The sequence below is a fragment of the Talpa occidentalis genome, unplaced genomic scaffold (assembly GCF_014898055.3).
Source record: "Talpa occidentalis isolate TD23 unplaced genomic scaffold, MPIMG_talOcc4v2.1 talOcc4.13, whole genome shotgun sequence".
NCBI lineage: Eukaryota > Metazoa > Chordata > Mammalia > Eulipotyphla > Talpidae > Talpa > Talpa occidentalis.
In genome coordinates, this window is record NW_023601322.1 from 61,398,441 (window position 1) to 61,413,979 (window position 15,539).

Consider the following 15,539-nt stretch of genomic DNA (forward strand, 5'->3'; position numbering starts at 1 on the left):
TACATTATACCAGGAAGCACTATGCATTGACTCCATAAAGGGGAGGCTGGCCAAACTTTATATATGAAGTCACTCACATATTTTGTCCTTCAAAATGGAATTAAGGACCTTGGTCAGTTCACGTGTCTCAGTGATGTTGTAGTGCAGGCAGCCCCGGGGCCAGCACCCTCACCGTTTCCTGGTTCTCTGGTTGTGTGCTGGGCAAGGCCACTGTTGGTCAGTTCAGTGATTCCATCTGAGTCCACTTTGAGTTGGCAGGTTTGGTAAACTTCCAGGGTTATACGTGTATGCACATGTATTTTAATTTTTAATATTTTCCTTCAACTTGCGACAGCTTCTATACCTACTGCTTCTTGACATCTAAAACTAGGAAATGATCTTACAAACTTCAATCAATTCATTTATGAGGCCACAATCCATTTTTTTCATTTACTTTAGAAGGCCGGATGATTAAATATATTTAAAAATCCTCATGATCTGTGGACTTACTTAAAATAACTAAATCGTCTTTGACTTATATAACTTCATTTTCTATTTCTAAATTTAAAAATCCATGTTCATTCATCAACTCCTAGAACTGTATACTTATTCATTCATTTATCAAATATTGATTGAATGCCTCCTCCAGCACGTGTTGGGCACTGGGGGATGATGAACAAGACAGACATGACCATTGCATTGTGGAACTTGTAGTTCACTTGGGACTCTCTGGATGCTCAGAGAACTGTACATGCACATGTGATAAAGGCAACACTGCAGCATGTGATGGCAATATATTGAACAACCTCAGACAGCATATGCATAAAGAGTTACATGATAAGTAATAAACAGAGTGTAAAAGGTAAAATGTTAGATGGGAGAAAACAAGCTGTGGTGATTATAGTCTTAACAGCATGAAAGTAGAAGAATGGTAGTGGAGGGTGGACAGTTGGGGTAATACTGCATCTGTACCTATCCTAAGCTAACCTGATGGATCACAGAGAACTAGAACAAACATGGACCTGCCTTTGTAACACAATGACAGCTGGGGGACAGAGAGGACAGAGTGGGGTATGATCAAGGGCCACGTCCATCAAGACGCCATCAAGCTCAGGGTGACGAACACACTTTCAAGTACATTTCTCTTTGAGGCATGTATTTTTCTGTAAATAAGGATCTTTACGTGCAGGCCAAACTCTTATGTATCATCTTTTCCTTTGTACTTTAGCCGCATTGATACTTGTAGTTAAATGCTGGTATTTCATTTGTTCAGATTAGCTGTATTTTGAAACTTAATGAGACAGTCTAGTTAGTGATTCCTAGAAAGTGTCAGGATTGATTGGTGGTGACTCCTTCCTCCATTCAGTCAATTTGTTATGCACCTATTTAAAGTTGAGTACTGTGGATAATACCAAACTCTGGCAGATAAAGCTTCAGCTTTAATGAATTTGCAATTTAGTAATGCAGAAGAGATAAAAACATAAAAGTTGGTATCCCTGGAAAAACTTACAAGGGCAATATATTTACGAAGTGGATTTTATCCTAACAATAAAATAGTAGATAGAGTGAAAAAAGTCTTGACAAAAAGGTAAAGCATGATAGTATTTTTTGTTAAAACAATAAGTGTAATACACACACATGTATGAAAAGAGATGTGTTTATAAAGCACAGAAAAGATTTGGAAGGTTTGGAAGTGAAAACAGCAAATTGTTAATTCCGAAGGTGGATTGGATAGAGAAAGGAAAGTTTAATTTTTTTTTAAATTGGGAGTTTTCTTTGGCTTAGAAGAGAGGGTTGGGTTTTTTTCAGTAATTTTAAACTCAGAGGGGCCCTACGAAAGGTAAATTATCTGAAAATTTGGAAGAATATATATCACTTAACTGGAGTGATCCTAAAAACTTATTTGAAGAATAATTTTTTTCCTTTTTTTTTGTTTCCAATTGAGGTAATGTTGGTTTAACATTATTGTTTATATTTTGGAAGTACAAGATTGCCCCCTTCTGGTGTTGTTGCTGTAGCACATCCACCACCAAAGCATCCAAAGTCCACCACCATGGTCCATTGTGCTCCCCCCACTTTGTGCACACCCTTTCTTTTCCCTCCCTTTCCCTTCTCCTCCCCCTCCAGTGTCTCAGCTCTATAGTCAGCTTTCAAGGACTAGTTTTTGAGTTTGGCTTTATCTACCACCTTGTTTGGGTTCTCTCTATTCTACATGTAAGTGGTACCATCTGCTATTTTTCTTTCTCCTCACTTATTTCACTTAGCAGAATCACCTCCAGCTCCATCCATGTTACCGCAAATAGCAAGAGTTTATCTTTTTTGATTGCTGAGTCGTATTCCACCTCTTCTTGATGTACTCATGTGTTTGGGGGCACTTTGGTTGTTTGCATAGCTTGGTTATTATAAATAGTGAAACAATGAACATGGAGGCACTAGTTTCCAATTGAATTGGTGTATTCATGTTCTTTGATAGATACCTAGGCATTGAATCGCTGGGTGATAAGGTAGATTCATTTTTAATCTTTTGACAAACCTCCATACTGCCTTCCATAGGGGCTGGATCAGTTTACATTCCCACCAACAGTATAAAAGGCTTCTTTTTTCTCCACATCCTCACGGACACTTCTTGTTTCTCATCTTTTTTGATATGGCTCATTCTCACAGGAGTGAGGTGATGGTTTTGACTTGCATTTCCCTGATGATAAGTGATTAAGTGACAATGAACATTTTTTTCAATTGCTTGTTGGCCATCTGTATGTCTTCTTTTGAGAAGTGCTTATTTAGCAATTCTGCTGATTTTTCAATTTGGTTATTTGTTTTCTTTGTTGAGTTGTTTGAAATGTATGGTGTGCAAATATTTTTTTCCCATTCAGTTGGATTTCTTCTTGTCTTATTTATGTTTTCTTTTGCTGAGTAGCCTTTTGGTTTAATGTAGTTTCAATTGTTAATGTTCTCTTTTGTCTTCCTTGCTGTTGGAGACATACTGCAAATACATCACTGAAGCTTATGCTGTAAAGTGTTTTGCCTATGTTTCTTCTATGTGTTTTGTGGTTACATGTCTTATATCCAAGTCTTTTATTCATTTTGACTTATTTTTGTATATGATATGACATATTGTTCTAGCTTCATTCTTTTGCATGTAGCTGTCCAGTTTTCCCAACACAACCTATTAAGAGGCTTTCCTTGCTCTAATGTATATTCTTGGTTTCTTTGTTGTATATTAACTGTCCATATAGGCATGGGTTTATTTTGGGGCTCTCAATTCTATCCCATTGGTCTGTGTGTCTATTTTTGTTCCAGGGCCATGCTGCTTTAATTACTGTAGCTTTATAGTATAGTTTGATGTCTGAGAGTGTAAAACTGCCATTTTTTTCATCTTTCAGGTTTTTTTTTTTTTTTTTTTTTTGGTCAGGATTGCTTTGGCTCTCCAGTATTTTCTGTGGTTCCATATGAATTTCAGTGATGTTTGTTTTATTCCTTTAAAGAATGCCAGTGAGATTTTGATAGGGATTGCATTGAAGTTGTATAATACTTTGAGTAAGATGGTCATTTTGACTATGTTGATTTTTGAAGAATGATTTTTTTTTAAGAAGCCCAGGGGTTATCTTGGGAAATATCTTTATAGGCAAAGAAAGAAGAAGTAAAAAAAAAATAGTCCACAGGATGCTTTCAGAAGAGGAGGGACTCCAAAGAGGCCAAAGGGAGTCTGTGAAGGGTAAAGGCTCAGAACTGTTTAAATTGCAGCAAAGTCCAGAAGTTAACCTGGTGCTAAAGGGCAAGTAATGATAAGCTAAAGCATCTGTAATGGGGAGGGGAGGAGAGATGTTGGGAGCAGTGGCATTTCTGAAGCATGAATGATTGAATCAGTGCTCTAGGAAAAAAATGAATATAACAGTGTGGACACACCAGATGACAGGCTACTACCATAGAGGTAAAACACCATGGTAGGGAGAAAAATATTTTCTTAGCAAAATGCTTCCCAAGCATTTTTTTAGTTCAAGAAATGTTTCCTTTAAAAGGAAACTACTCTATTTGCCACTGAACCCAGAAATGACAGACAGGAATCCAGCAAGACAGGGCACGAATTGTGTTGTATTAATAATTCACACTTGCCTTGGGGAAGTGTGTGTGAGTTAGAGTCTTATACCATGACTGCAAAATTACTTTCTTTACACCAACATGTACATTTAATGAGGGGTATTGATTTTCCCTTGCTAGGAGTTTATAATCGATGTATTTTTCATTTAATTTTATCTACATAATTTAATGTTAACCCACATGCTTCGTCGCATATGTAGGAAAGTAAGTAATCTGTGGAGAAATCCCAAGGGAAGTTATCAGCATTACATGGCATAGCTGCTTTCACCTCTCAAATAAACTGCATGATTTCTAAAAATGGAAATTGCTCGAAGAGTACCCAAAGAGAAATGCACTTCTACTATACCCGGCCTCTTAGCAGCTCATATGCCGTCACTCCCAGCGACCACCAGTCCACAGCAAAGGAATAGCCTGCTTCTCTTCTGGAGTTGAACATTTCAGGTGCTGGAAACATTAAAAAATGAGGTCATTTTCTACTCCCTGAGACACCAGCAAATCTATTTTTCCCACATGTTCCTCTAAAAGCAAATTATCAGGTTAAAGGGTATAAACACTTCTGTGGATGTTTATCATCCAGTGCTAGATTGCTCACAGCAGGTAAAAATTTCTAAATTCTAAATCTCTCTGAGTAGACTCATTCTTTTTTTTTTAAAAAAAGATTTATTTATTTATGCATACAAGAGCTGGGGTGCAGGCCAGAGATGCGGGGGGGGGAGGGGTGGTGAGAAGATTCACCAGAGACAGAGTGAGGAACAGAACAGGCAGGTGTAGTGAAAAACACTGTGAGGGGAGCAGCAGGTGAGACAGGACAGTGGAGATTGCGCCATGTGGGTCACCTCCCTGGCCAAGGATCGAACTCGTGCTGCAGTGGCTGCGGATAGCTTCACAGTGCTGCATCTGAACCCCTTGTGCCACCAGGGAGGCCCCAGTAGATTCATTCTTAACTAACACACAATGGCATTTACAAGTTCATGGACAAGTCCTTCTCTTATTTATATTATGCACCTTTAAAAACTGGATCCTGTTAGGCTGCAAATGTGTGGCTGGTCCTGAAGTCAAGAAATCCTGAGAAGTTATTTTATGTCTTGATTCAGAAAGTTTGAGTACAGGACCTACATATATTTTATAGCTACAAATAATGCTCAGAATTTGTGGCAATGTACAGTGAATGGGCTTTCCACCTGAGTCATCTGGAACAGGTGAGAACAGCATTTGAGCCTTCCTGTAGAGGGGCAGCAAGGTGGGGTAAGGGAGTAGGAGGTTTTACTTCTATGCACTGACACTTTGCAACATAGCCCCCTGGATGGACTCCAAGGGAAGGCAGAGCCCCAGGCTGCAGAGAGCCCCCATTGCATGCTGGTTACACACATTCACATACCAGGAACATTCTACATACTCTTAATAGAAAATACCTGACTACTGAGGGGTGGAGCAGGAAGAATGAAGCGTGAAGGGCAGGGCTGCTGCTTTCTCACCATTACATTCCTAGTCTAGTATTGAACCTGGCATTTAGAGTCACTCAATAGAAATGTGTTGAATGAAAAATAGCAAATCCATTAAAACTTTTACGGTAGGGCCTCCCCGGTGGCGCAACGGTTGAGCGCTGGGTTGCAAAGCTGCCTGCAGCCTCTGCAGCCCCGGTTCGATCCCTGGCTGCTCCCCGGCCACCGGAGGAGGGTCCCGCATGGCGCGCAGACCTCTCCTGCCGCCCGCTGCTCCCCTCAGCAGTGTACTTTGGTCCTTCTGCCTGCTCTGCTCCCCGCTCTGGCTCTGGTGAATCCTCTCACCCTCCCGTGCTTCCGACTGTACCCAGTGTTTGTATGAATAAATAAATAAATCTTTAAAAAAAAAACTTTTATGGTAATGTTGCATTATAACATTCTGTAAGTTTCAGGTGTGTAGACTGCATGAAGTTCACCACTAAAAGTCCAGTTCCATCCTCTCTGTACCACTGACCACTTTACCCAATTTACTCTTCCCAAACCCCCATTTTCTCCTGGTAACTGCTAATTTGATCGTAGAGTCTTAAAGTGTTTTTTTTATTTTTTTCAGTTCATTCATTTATTTTGCTTCTCTTTGGACCACATATGAATATGAATGAAATTATATAGTATTTATCTTTCTCTGTCTGACTTATTTTACTAAATAGAATACCTTCTAGGTCCATCCATGTTGTTGCAAATGCATCTTTTTAATGGCTAAGTAGTATTCCACGGTGTGTGTGTGTGTGTGTGTGTGTGTGTGTGCGTGTGCGCGCGTGCGTGCACGTGTGTGTCACATCTTCTTATCTGTCCATGCTCATTTCTACTGTTTCCAACTCTTGGCTATGGTAAATAATGCTTCGATGAACGTGGGCAAATACCCAGAAGTGGGAAAATTGGATCTTATGAAATTTCTATTTTTAATTTTTTGAGGAATCTTCATATTGGTTTCCATATTGTCTGGACCAATTTACATTCCCACCAACAATGTACAAAGGCTCCCTTCTTTCCAATACTTGTTGAGTCTTATCTTTTGAGAATAGCATGATGAACTGATTTATCATGCAGTGGTTGCCATCATTACTTCTGGGTTCAAATCCTACTGTCACCATTTAGTGTAATTTTGAACAAGACTGTTGCCTGAGCTTAAGATTCTTCCTCAGCACAATCGGAATAATAAGAAGGCAATCTTTATAGAGGTGTGAAATTAAATGACCAAATGCAGCCAAAATCTCAGCATAGTGCCTGACACCTAGAAGTCACTAAAAAAAAATTGGCATTCTTCTAGAGGCAAACATCCATAACAACTAGAATTCTACCTCAGTCAACAGCTACACACACTTGAGTCAAGTCTCATAGGTGCTGGCCCTGGTGCTGACCCAGGTAAAGGAAATGGATGAGACCACGCAGGAAGACAGGGCTGCCCCGCCTAGTGCACTCAAGTTCCAAGTAAAAGTCTGTGGATGACATCCAGTCTAACAGGTAGTATGTGGATGTCTCCGTGCCCATGATTGACCTGCTGGAGCAGCAGTAAGAAAGCCTTGCTCCCTAATGAATTGGGCTTTCATGGATCACAGCCTCCTTTTGTAAGCCTCAACTTCCCAACCAATTCTAGAGATAATGGCCCTGATCCCAGCATCCCCCCAGACAGTATGGTGCAGACTTATTTTGCTTTCTCTTGTCAGTATCTCACAGCAAGTCATCTCAGGTGGCCCCAGGTGACAGACGTCTCACTTAGAAAAGTTGCAGAGACTGGAGGGATAAACAGACCATTGTGCTGAGAAAAATACCTAAAGGAATAAACATGACTCTAAATACTAAATATTCTGTCACTTTGTACCATCTCTGGAGCTGATGAGGGTATTCCATTTTCTTCCTCTTCAACTTTTTTTGGGGGCATGAAGTTCATTTATTCAACAGAAATTCACATTGTCCTGAGAATTTTGGTAGAACATTGATAAAACACACCGAGGCAACATACAAAAAGCATGATGGATGGGTAATTCTGATGGGTAATTCTTTGAATCCTCAATATGCTGAAAAATGCAGGGTAACACTGATGGTTTGGCCTCCCATCAGATGTCCTGCTCCTCAGAGGCAATACCACTGTCCTGATTTTTTATGTTAGAATTTTCTTGCCTTTCTAAAATATAGTCTGTATATGCCTTTCTAAGCAATACTTTTTTATTTTTTGTGACATTATTTTTCCCCATCCCTTGTGTCCTCTTTCCCCATTTCACCCCCATTTTTTAACCTCAGAGTCTTCAGATGTTATACAGTTGTCTGCTATGTCAATGTCCAGTATTTGTTTTTATAATTCTGACTTAATCTGTTGTACATAATTCTCTCAAATTCCCTCCATTTTGTTGAAAATGGCTGTATTTTCATCCATTTTATGGCTATATACTGCTCCATGGTGTGGACATACCACATCTTCTTGATCTGTCTGCCACTGGACATCTGGGCACTCAGCTTGTTTCTATAACTTGGACTATTGTAAACAGTGCCCCACTGTGGTACATATATGCACAATGGAAGACTACTCAGCTATAAAAGAGATGAAATCCTGCCATTTGAGAAAACACAGGTGGAACTGTAGCAGATGATGCTAAGCGAAATAAGTCAGAAGAAAGACAAATGAGGCCCCCTGGTGGCACAAGGGGTTAAGACGCAACCTATGAAGCAATCTGCAGCCTCTGCAGCACGAGTTCGATCCCTGGCCAGCCAGGGAGCAACCCACATGGCACAGCAGACCTTTCCTGACTTGCCCGCTGCTCTCCTAGCAGTGTACTTTGGTCAATCTGCCTGTTCTGCTCCCCACTCTGTCTCTGGTGAATCCTCTCACCCCCACACTTCTGGCCTGTACCCCAGCTCTTGTATGCATAAATGAATCTTTTAAAAAAAGAAAGACAAATAATGGATTATTTCACACATATGTGGAACATCAAAAAAACAAGAAAGGAACAGACAAAACAAAACCTAGAAATATGAGCTCAGAATTGAGGCTGACCTGGGAGGGGGCAGTTGGGGACAGAAGGAAAGGGGCCCAGTAGACTCTGGGGAAGGTTTATGGGAGTGTGGGTGGTGGGCGTGGTGTGGTAACATATACTTGAAGAAGTATGAACTTGCTACCTCTGAATCACAGAGTGCTGTAAACCAATGTTACTTCTTTAAAAAATGTTATGAAAAAAAGACCGTTTAAACAAAATCTGTGCCATAAAAGTGACATGCAGAATGTTGCTTTTTCTTGGTAAAGGTTGGGGATGTTTTACTTTGAGGCTGGTTTTTTTTTTTCCATCTCCTTTCTAAATATGACTGCTGTATTTGGTTTTCAACTCAATAAAAAATGTTTTATCCCCAAAACCTGAGAACTACTTTATCACCATACTTACAGTTTCTTCTCCTAAACTGAGAAAATAAAGATATACTGACTCCTAAAAAATAATAAACAAAAGAAAATCTGGAGGTAAGAACATCTTGCTAAAAAGAGTAAAAAGACTAATTAATGAGTTGGTGATGTTAGATAATATTTTTTTAGGTCAGGGATGCCTTAGAAGCAGTAGCAAACTGAAAAGCAGGAAATCCTATTTATAGCACATATAATACACCAAAAAATTAATACTATTCCTATTATATAAAAGCTAGAATTCTTTATATCACCAATAAGAAATATCAGATGGAAATCTGAGTGGAATGGAAATAGGAAACATGTACTAACACCTTAGTAGAAAATGGGCAGAAATCATGACCAGACAATTTACAAAAGTCAAAGAAATGCTATTTTCATATCACAATGAGGTATCACTTAAAATAATCTTTTTGGGAAGATTAGATATTTCTTTCATTATATTTATATATTTATTATTATATAAGATAATTTTTTATTGAGGTAACATTGTTACCTCATGACCCAGAAGTACAGGTTCTCACCACTCCAGATGTATGTGTCCACACCACACCCACCAAATCCATAATCCTTCAGCACAGCTCAGTGGGCCCCTCCCCATTTTGCTCCCCACATCCCACCCTTTCCTTTTGGTAGCCTCAAGTCTGCAGTCAGATTTCAAGAGTTTGCTTTTTGGTTTTGTCTGTTTCTTATTTATGCATACAAGAACTGGGGTATAGGCCAGAGGTGTGTGTGGGGGGGTGAGAGGATTCACCAGAGACAGCGTGGGGAGCAGAACAGGCAGATATATTGAAATACACTGCTGAGGGGAGCAGCGGGCGAGACAGGGAGGTATGCTGTGCCATGTGGGCAGCTCCCTGGCCAGGGATTGAACTCGTGCTGCAGAGGCTGCATGAGTGCTCTGCTTAACCCCTTGCACCACCAGGAAGGCCCAGCTTTGTTTTTTATATCCACATATGATTGAAATCATCTGGTATTTGCCTTTCTCCCTCTGATTTATTTTGCTTGGTATAATCCAGTTTCATCCATATTGTCAAAAATGACAAGATTCATCTTTTTATAGCTGAATACTATTCCATTGTTTATATAAACCACATCGTCTTTACCACTCATGCATCTGTGGACACTTAGGTTGTTTCCAGATCTTTGTTATTATAAACAATGCCATAATAAACATGGAAGTGTATATATCTCTTCAATTTAGTGTTATATTCTTTGGATAAATACCTAGGAATGGAATTGCTGGATCATATGGTAGATCTCATTTTGATATTTCTAGAAACCTCCATACTGTTTCTATAGGGGCTAGACCAGTTTACATGCCCCCCAACAGCCTATTTTCTTTTTCTTTTTTGAATGATTTTTCTTTTTACTTAATTGCTAGTTATACCCTACAGGAGCACCAAGCTGCAGGTGAAAGACAGCTAGATTTACCAAATTATTGGAAACGTGATTTTTAAAAGGAGAAAACAGACTTCTACCCATGACACTTCTTAGAAAGACCAAAGCAAAGACAAACCAAAAGCAAGGGAAAATTCTGGATTAAAAAAATAGATGATGAGAATTAGATATTTACATTTTCATGAAACAAGAAACACATCTCACACCTTTGGCTTACCTGAGTTGACTTACAACCATTTAAGAACCACAAATAAATTAAAAAAAAAATCTTTCCAGAAGAAGCTTGAGTTTCTAATTTCAGACAGTTTATTTTAAATCTAGACTTTTTCAATGATTAGCCATGTGATCCGGGGCAAATTACCTGGCTTCTTATTCTCGTTGTACAATAGTGGTAATTATAGTCTGCCCTATTGGGTTGTTGAGAAAAAAATAATGAGTAAATGAATATGAGACACTGAACACATCTTCCCATCACAGGCTTTCAATAAATGTGAGTCACTGTTAATTATGAGGGTGCTGATGGAGAGGTCAGAACATTGGCCAGATTCTAATCTCCTAGCTCTGTGTTGTGAAAAGACTAGAAATACCAATTTTGAGGAGAATTAAATTTTACGGATATTGTATTTAAAATCACTGGGGAGAGAGAATGTGGCTTCCCTTTACTCCTCTCACCATGGAAACCAAGACTAGAAAACCCAGATGCACATTTGCTGATTTGGCTCCAAGATAATAGCCCTTCCTGTGGGAGCCCAGAGCTGGGGGCAGACCCCTCACTACAAGCTGAATTATAGGTGTGCAGTATTTTAGAAGTGACAAAGGAGGTTTACCCTTTTCCCTTCACTGGTAATTGGAAGCCAGGAATTTTGCAGTTGTTCAAATACCATAAAAAAGAAGGTTCATTATTCCCCCCGAGATTTCTCTCTCTTGGAAAATGAGGTGGTCCTGCAGGCAGGGATTCTCTTTCACTAGTTCTCTTTGGCGACGAGAGAAAGAAAATGAAATATTAAAAGAAAGTGGCATTGTTCTTGGCCTTGATTTCAAGTTCAAAGCTTCTGTCTGTGACTGGTTCTGTCTATGCCCAGGCAGCGTGGCTGGCTTAACCACCAGTTCAGCCAGCGACGTCGCCTGCTAAGCCTCTCCCCGAGGTAAGGCAGAAGCGTGCACAGTTTTATTTTCTGCCCTCTGCTAACAACCACGCACTGCTAACCTCCATTTTTTTACAGGCCAGGGGGCTCCCTTAATCATCATTCAGTCTGTTGCTAATAACTTTTCATCCCTTTTGCTCACTAAAGCATTTACTTTAGATACTTTAAAATTCAGTCCTATGGATTTAAAAACTAACTTCATGTCTGATGTAAAGCTTCTCTACTCCAGGCTGGATTCAGCCACCCCAATATGGAGATGAAGACTGCTCTGGCTCCTAAGCACTCCTGCCCCTTTTCCTAGAAATTACCTGTTATTTTAGGACACTGGAAAGGAATAGAGGAAGCAGAGAGCTCCTTGAACCGATGCCTGCTTGGCCCCAGGGCCATTGCCCTTTGCCTGTTTCCAGCAGCTGCCTTGCTCAGGGTCTATGGCAGAGCTTCTGAACTCTGGCTGCATGGCAGAATTACTTAGGGAGCTGGGGCCTCCTTGGTGGTGCAAGGGGTTAAGATGCAGCACTAGGCCCAAAAATAGATGACTGGATCAAGAAGATGTGGTACATATACACCATGGAATATTACTCAGCAATCAAAAAAGATAAACACATGCAGTTTGCAGCAACATGGATGGAGCTAGAAGGGATCATGCTCAGCGAAATAAGTCAGAAAGAAAAAGAAAAATACTGGATGGTCTCACTCATAGCAGGAATTTAGAAAACCTAAATAAGAGACCAGGAAAAAGACTAATCAATACAAAGTAAAAATCAAAATTAACAAGCAACTATAAACCAGAGACACACTATGGGGGAGGGGGAGGGTAGGGAGGGACGTGGAAAGGAAGGACTAGAGTCAAAATAAGGGGTGGGGGTGCAATTGTATGGGGAATATAACAAAAACGAAAATGCATACATTGTGCAAAGATGAAAAAAGATGTAAGAATTATATAAAATAAAATATTTCAATTAAAAAAAAAAAAGGATGCAGCACTAGGAACTTATCCACAGCCATTGCAGCATGAGTTTGATCCTAGGCCAGGGAGCTACCCGCATGGTGCAGCAGACCTCTCCTGTCTCACCCACTGCTCCCCTCAGCCATGTATTTCAGTCAGTCTGCCTGTTCTGCTCCCCACTCTGTCTTTGGTGGATCCTCTCACCCCCCTCCCCTGCATTTCTGGCCTGCACCCCCTGCACCCCAGCTCTTGAATGCATAAATAAAACTTAAAAAAAGGAATCACTTAGGGAGCTTTTAAGCCACCTGACACCGGGGTGTAACCCCCAGATTCTGATAGATTTGGGCTCTATTGGGGCTGGTGGTGTCTCCAGTGAGCCATACTAATGGGTGCCTCCCTCCACACCTTCTTGCATCCCTACACACTGGAAGGGCTCTTGGGAAATCTGCCCTCCCAACAACCCCCCCCCCATGACTCCACATACACACACACACACACACACACACACACATAAACATGCAGACACTCAACACACATATATGTGCACTCATACTCACACTGTTGCATAGCTCTGTCTCCTGCAAAGATCCTCAGTAAGACTGGACTTCAAACTCCTCAACCCAGCATGGCTGCCTCAGGCTCTGCTCGCGGAGGGAGCTGCCAGCCAGGCAGTGAGTAGACACCCAGCTGAGAATGGAGCACCAGGCTCTCCTCCTCACAGCCCCCAGACTTAACTGACACTTCTCTTTGAGATCTGATTCAGTTGCCTGAGGAACCGGGCAGGGGAGGAAGGCCCTCTTCTGGAATGCCAGATGCCCCGAGGGGAGCGGTTCTCCTGTGTGTTTCTGGGGTTGAGTGGGAGGTGGAGCTGGCTCTACTGGAGGGGTCTACACAAAGAAGGCTGTCTCCAACCTCACCACTTAGACTGTCACCTGGTTTTTGAATGCTCACACAAATTGATGGGAGATGGATTACCAATTTTGGAAACTAACCCTGTCATTTATTCTCTGGGAAAAATTTGATTAAAATTTTGGCAAAACCCAGTCCTTCATCTTTAAAAAAGGAAATGTTATGGGATTGTTGTGATGAAACAAAAAACAAAAAATTATACTTGGAAGGCACCTTGGAATCTTCACAGCATGAAATGAAGTATCATGTACACAATGGTTGTAAGAGGACTCAGGCCACTTGTGAGTAGCCATGCTCTTTATTGCTGTCTTCGATCTCTGATTGATTCTATTTTTAAAGTCCCCTTTCTAGAAAGTAACTCCATGCCTGGAGACCTTGCTGTTTTGCTCGCAAGAATGACATCAAACAATTCCAGTATAGAGACAGCGAGGCTATAGTTTTTGAATGAATTCATGCTCTTCCTTAGGGAGTGGTAAAAGCTGTCCAAAATAACTCATCAGTTACTGTTTTCAAAATGTAATCAATGGCCCTTCCAATTGGGTGGTTGATCAATGGAAAATTCTGAGGCTCACCTCAGACCCACAGAACCAGACGGGGAGGACTTGGCATTTCTTAGCTGCAACTAATCAGACCTCTAATAAGTGGTGTCTGTAGGAAAGGAAAACAAAAGCCCCGCCCTTGGTCACTGCGGACACTCAGGAAGCCCGTACCCATGTAAGGCTTGGTGCCCGCCATGGTGGTGATGCGCGTCTCCCGGGGCAACATGGCTGCGATGTTGAAGTCTGTGATGTGCACGTGCCCTGGAGAGAGAAGGACCACAGAGAATGTTAAGTCCTATCCAAGCTAGAGACAGGCCATGCTTCTGAAGCTTAGTCTGTACATTCTTTTATGTGCAGCAAGAAAAATTCAGTTATTGTCTCCTTGAGACCGTGTGGTCTTAAACCAGTAGCCAGAGTATGAGATGTAGTCCCCAGGGAAAGGGGAGGTTCCAGGTTTCCTGCCTCACCCAGGGTGTGAGCTGAGCAGCCAGGAGAAGCTAGAAAGGATGGAAAGGAAGACATGGGGGAAAAAAAAGGATGAAGAAAGAAGACTAGGACAAGGATGGAGTAGAGACATGTGAGAAGAAGCCATGCTTGCTTCTTGGCCTTGGACTTGTACCAGAGGCTTGGGGGACATGGAAGGAGACCCATGGGGAGGCTGACAGTGGCACCTTTATCATGATTTTGATTTTGTTCTTCTCCTTCCAGACTTGCCTTGCCCCTTCTGCCCCTTTCCTATGTGTCCCCACCACATGGTGCCTTAGACTTATGGCACATTTTCGGGCCTCAGTGTCTCTGCTTTGGTTCAACCCTATTTTGCTGGGCATTGTCCCATGAGGGATGGGGAACTTTGTGTGTTTCACGGGAAAACTGTTTTGGCTATATTCTTTCTCTTTAATACCTTTCTATTGAAGGTCTTACACATTAAAAGCATGTTTTGTCTTGATGCAGTGGATGGCTGAATCCATTTAGAGCAGCAAGTTTGGGGGTCCTGTTTTGTCCCTCAGTATGCCTGCTAACAGATTCACCTCAGGAAGTTTTAACCTTGGTGGTTCAGGGCTCCCTAGTTGTACTTGGGCAATTTCTGTGTATTGGCAGCCTTTTAAGTTAGTACAACCTGTGAGAAACAGAAGGCAGATAACCAAGAGCTATTCAAGGTATCAAATTCTCAAACACCTCTTCTGGGATCTTTTTAATTTTTATGAGATAAACATTTTACAGAAAGCTGACATGAATGTGGGTACTAGAATTATTTCTTTGCCCAAGAGTCCCTTATCTCCTTGTTGTTGTTTGTTTGTTTTTCCTGAGATGTTAGTATTTTCTTGTCTGATAGTTCAGGTAGTTCCTCTCTGATTCCCTACAAAATAAAATCTCAAGGGAAAGCAAGGGGAGATGCAATCATATGGTACTTGTCTTCCTCCATCTGATTTGTTCCATCAAGCATAATATTCTCTAGATCCATCCATGTTGTTGTAAATGGCAGGATTTAATAGTTTTCTATTTTTTAGTTGAGTAGTATTCCACTGTGTCGATAGATCACACCTTCTTTATCCACTCATCTGTCTACAGGCACTTAACTTGTTACCAGCTCTTGGCTATTGTAAATAGCACTGAAATAAACACGGGGGTGAAGTT

The 15,539-nt window shown here is 41.1% G+C and overlaps 1 protein-coding gene across 1 annotated transcript in view; it reads right to left on the reverse strand.

Annotated features, from left to right (window-relative positions):
- STK32A (serine/threonine kinase 32A) overlaps positions 1 to 15,539 on the reverse strand; it is a 122,186-nt gene that overhangs the window by 16,426 nt on the left and 90,221 nt on the right. The window contains exons 7-8 of the mRNA XM_037509002.2: positions 14,076 to 14,165; positions 4,424 to 4,521 (exon numbers count right to left, since the gene is read on the reverse strand). Of these exons, the coding sequence (XP_037364899.1) occupies positions 4,424 to 4,521; positions 14,076 to 14,165 (188 nt within the window). The remainder of the gene's footprint in view (positions 1 to 4,423; positions 4,522 to 14,075; positions 14,166 to 15,539) is intronic.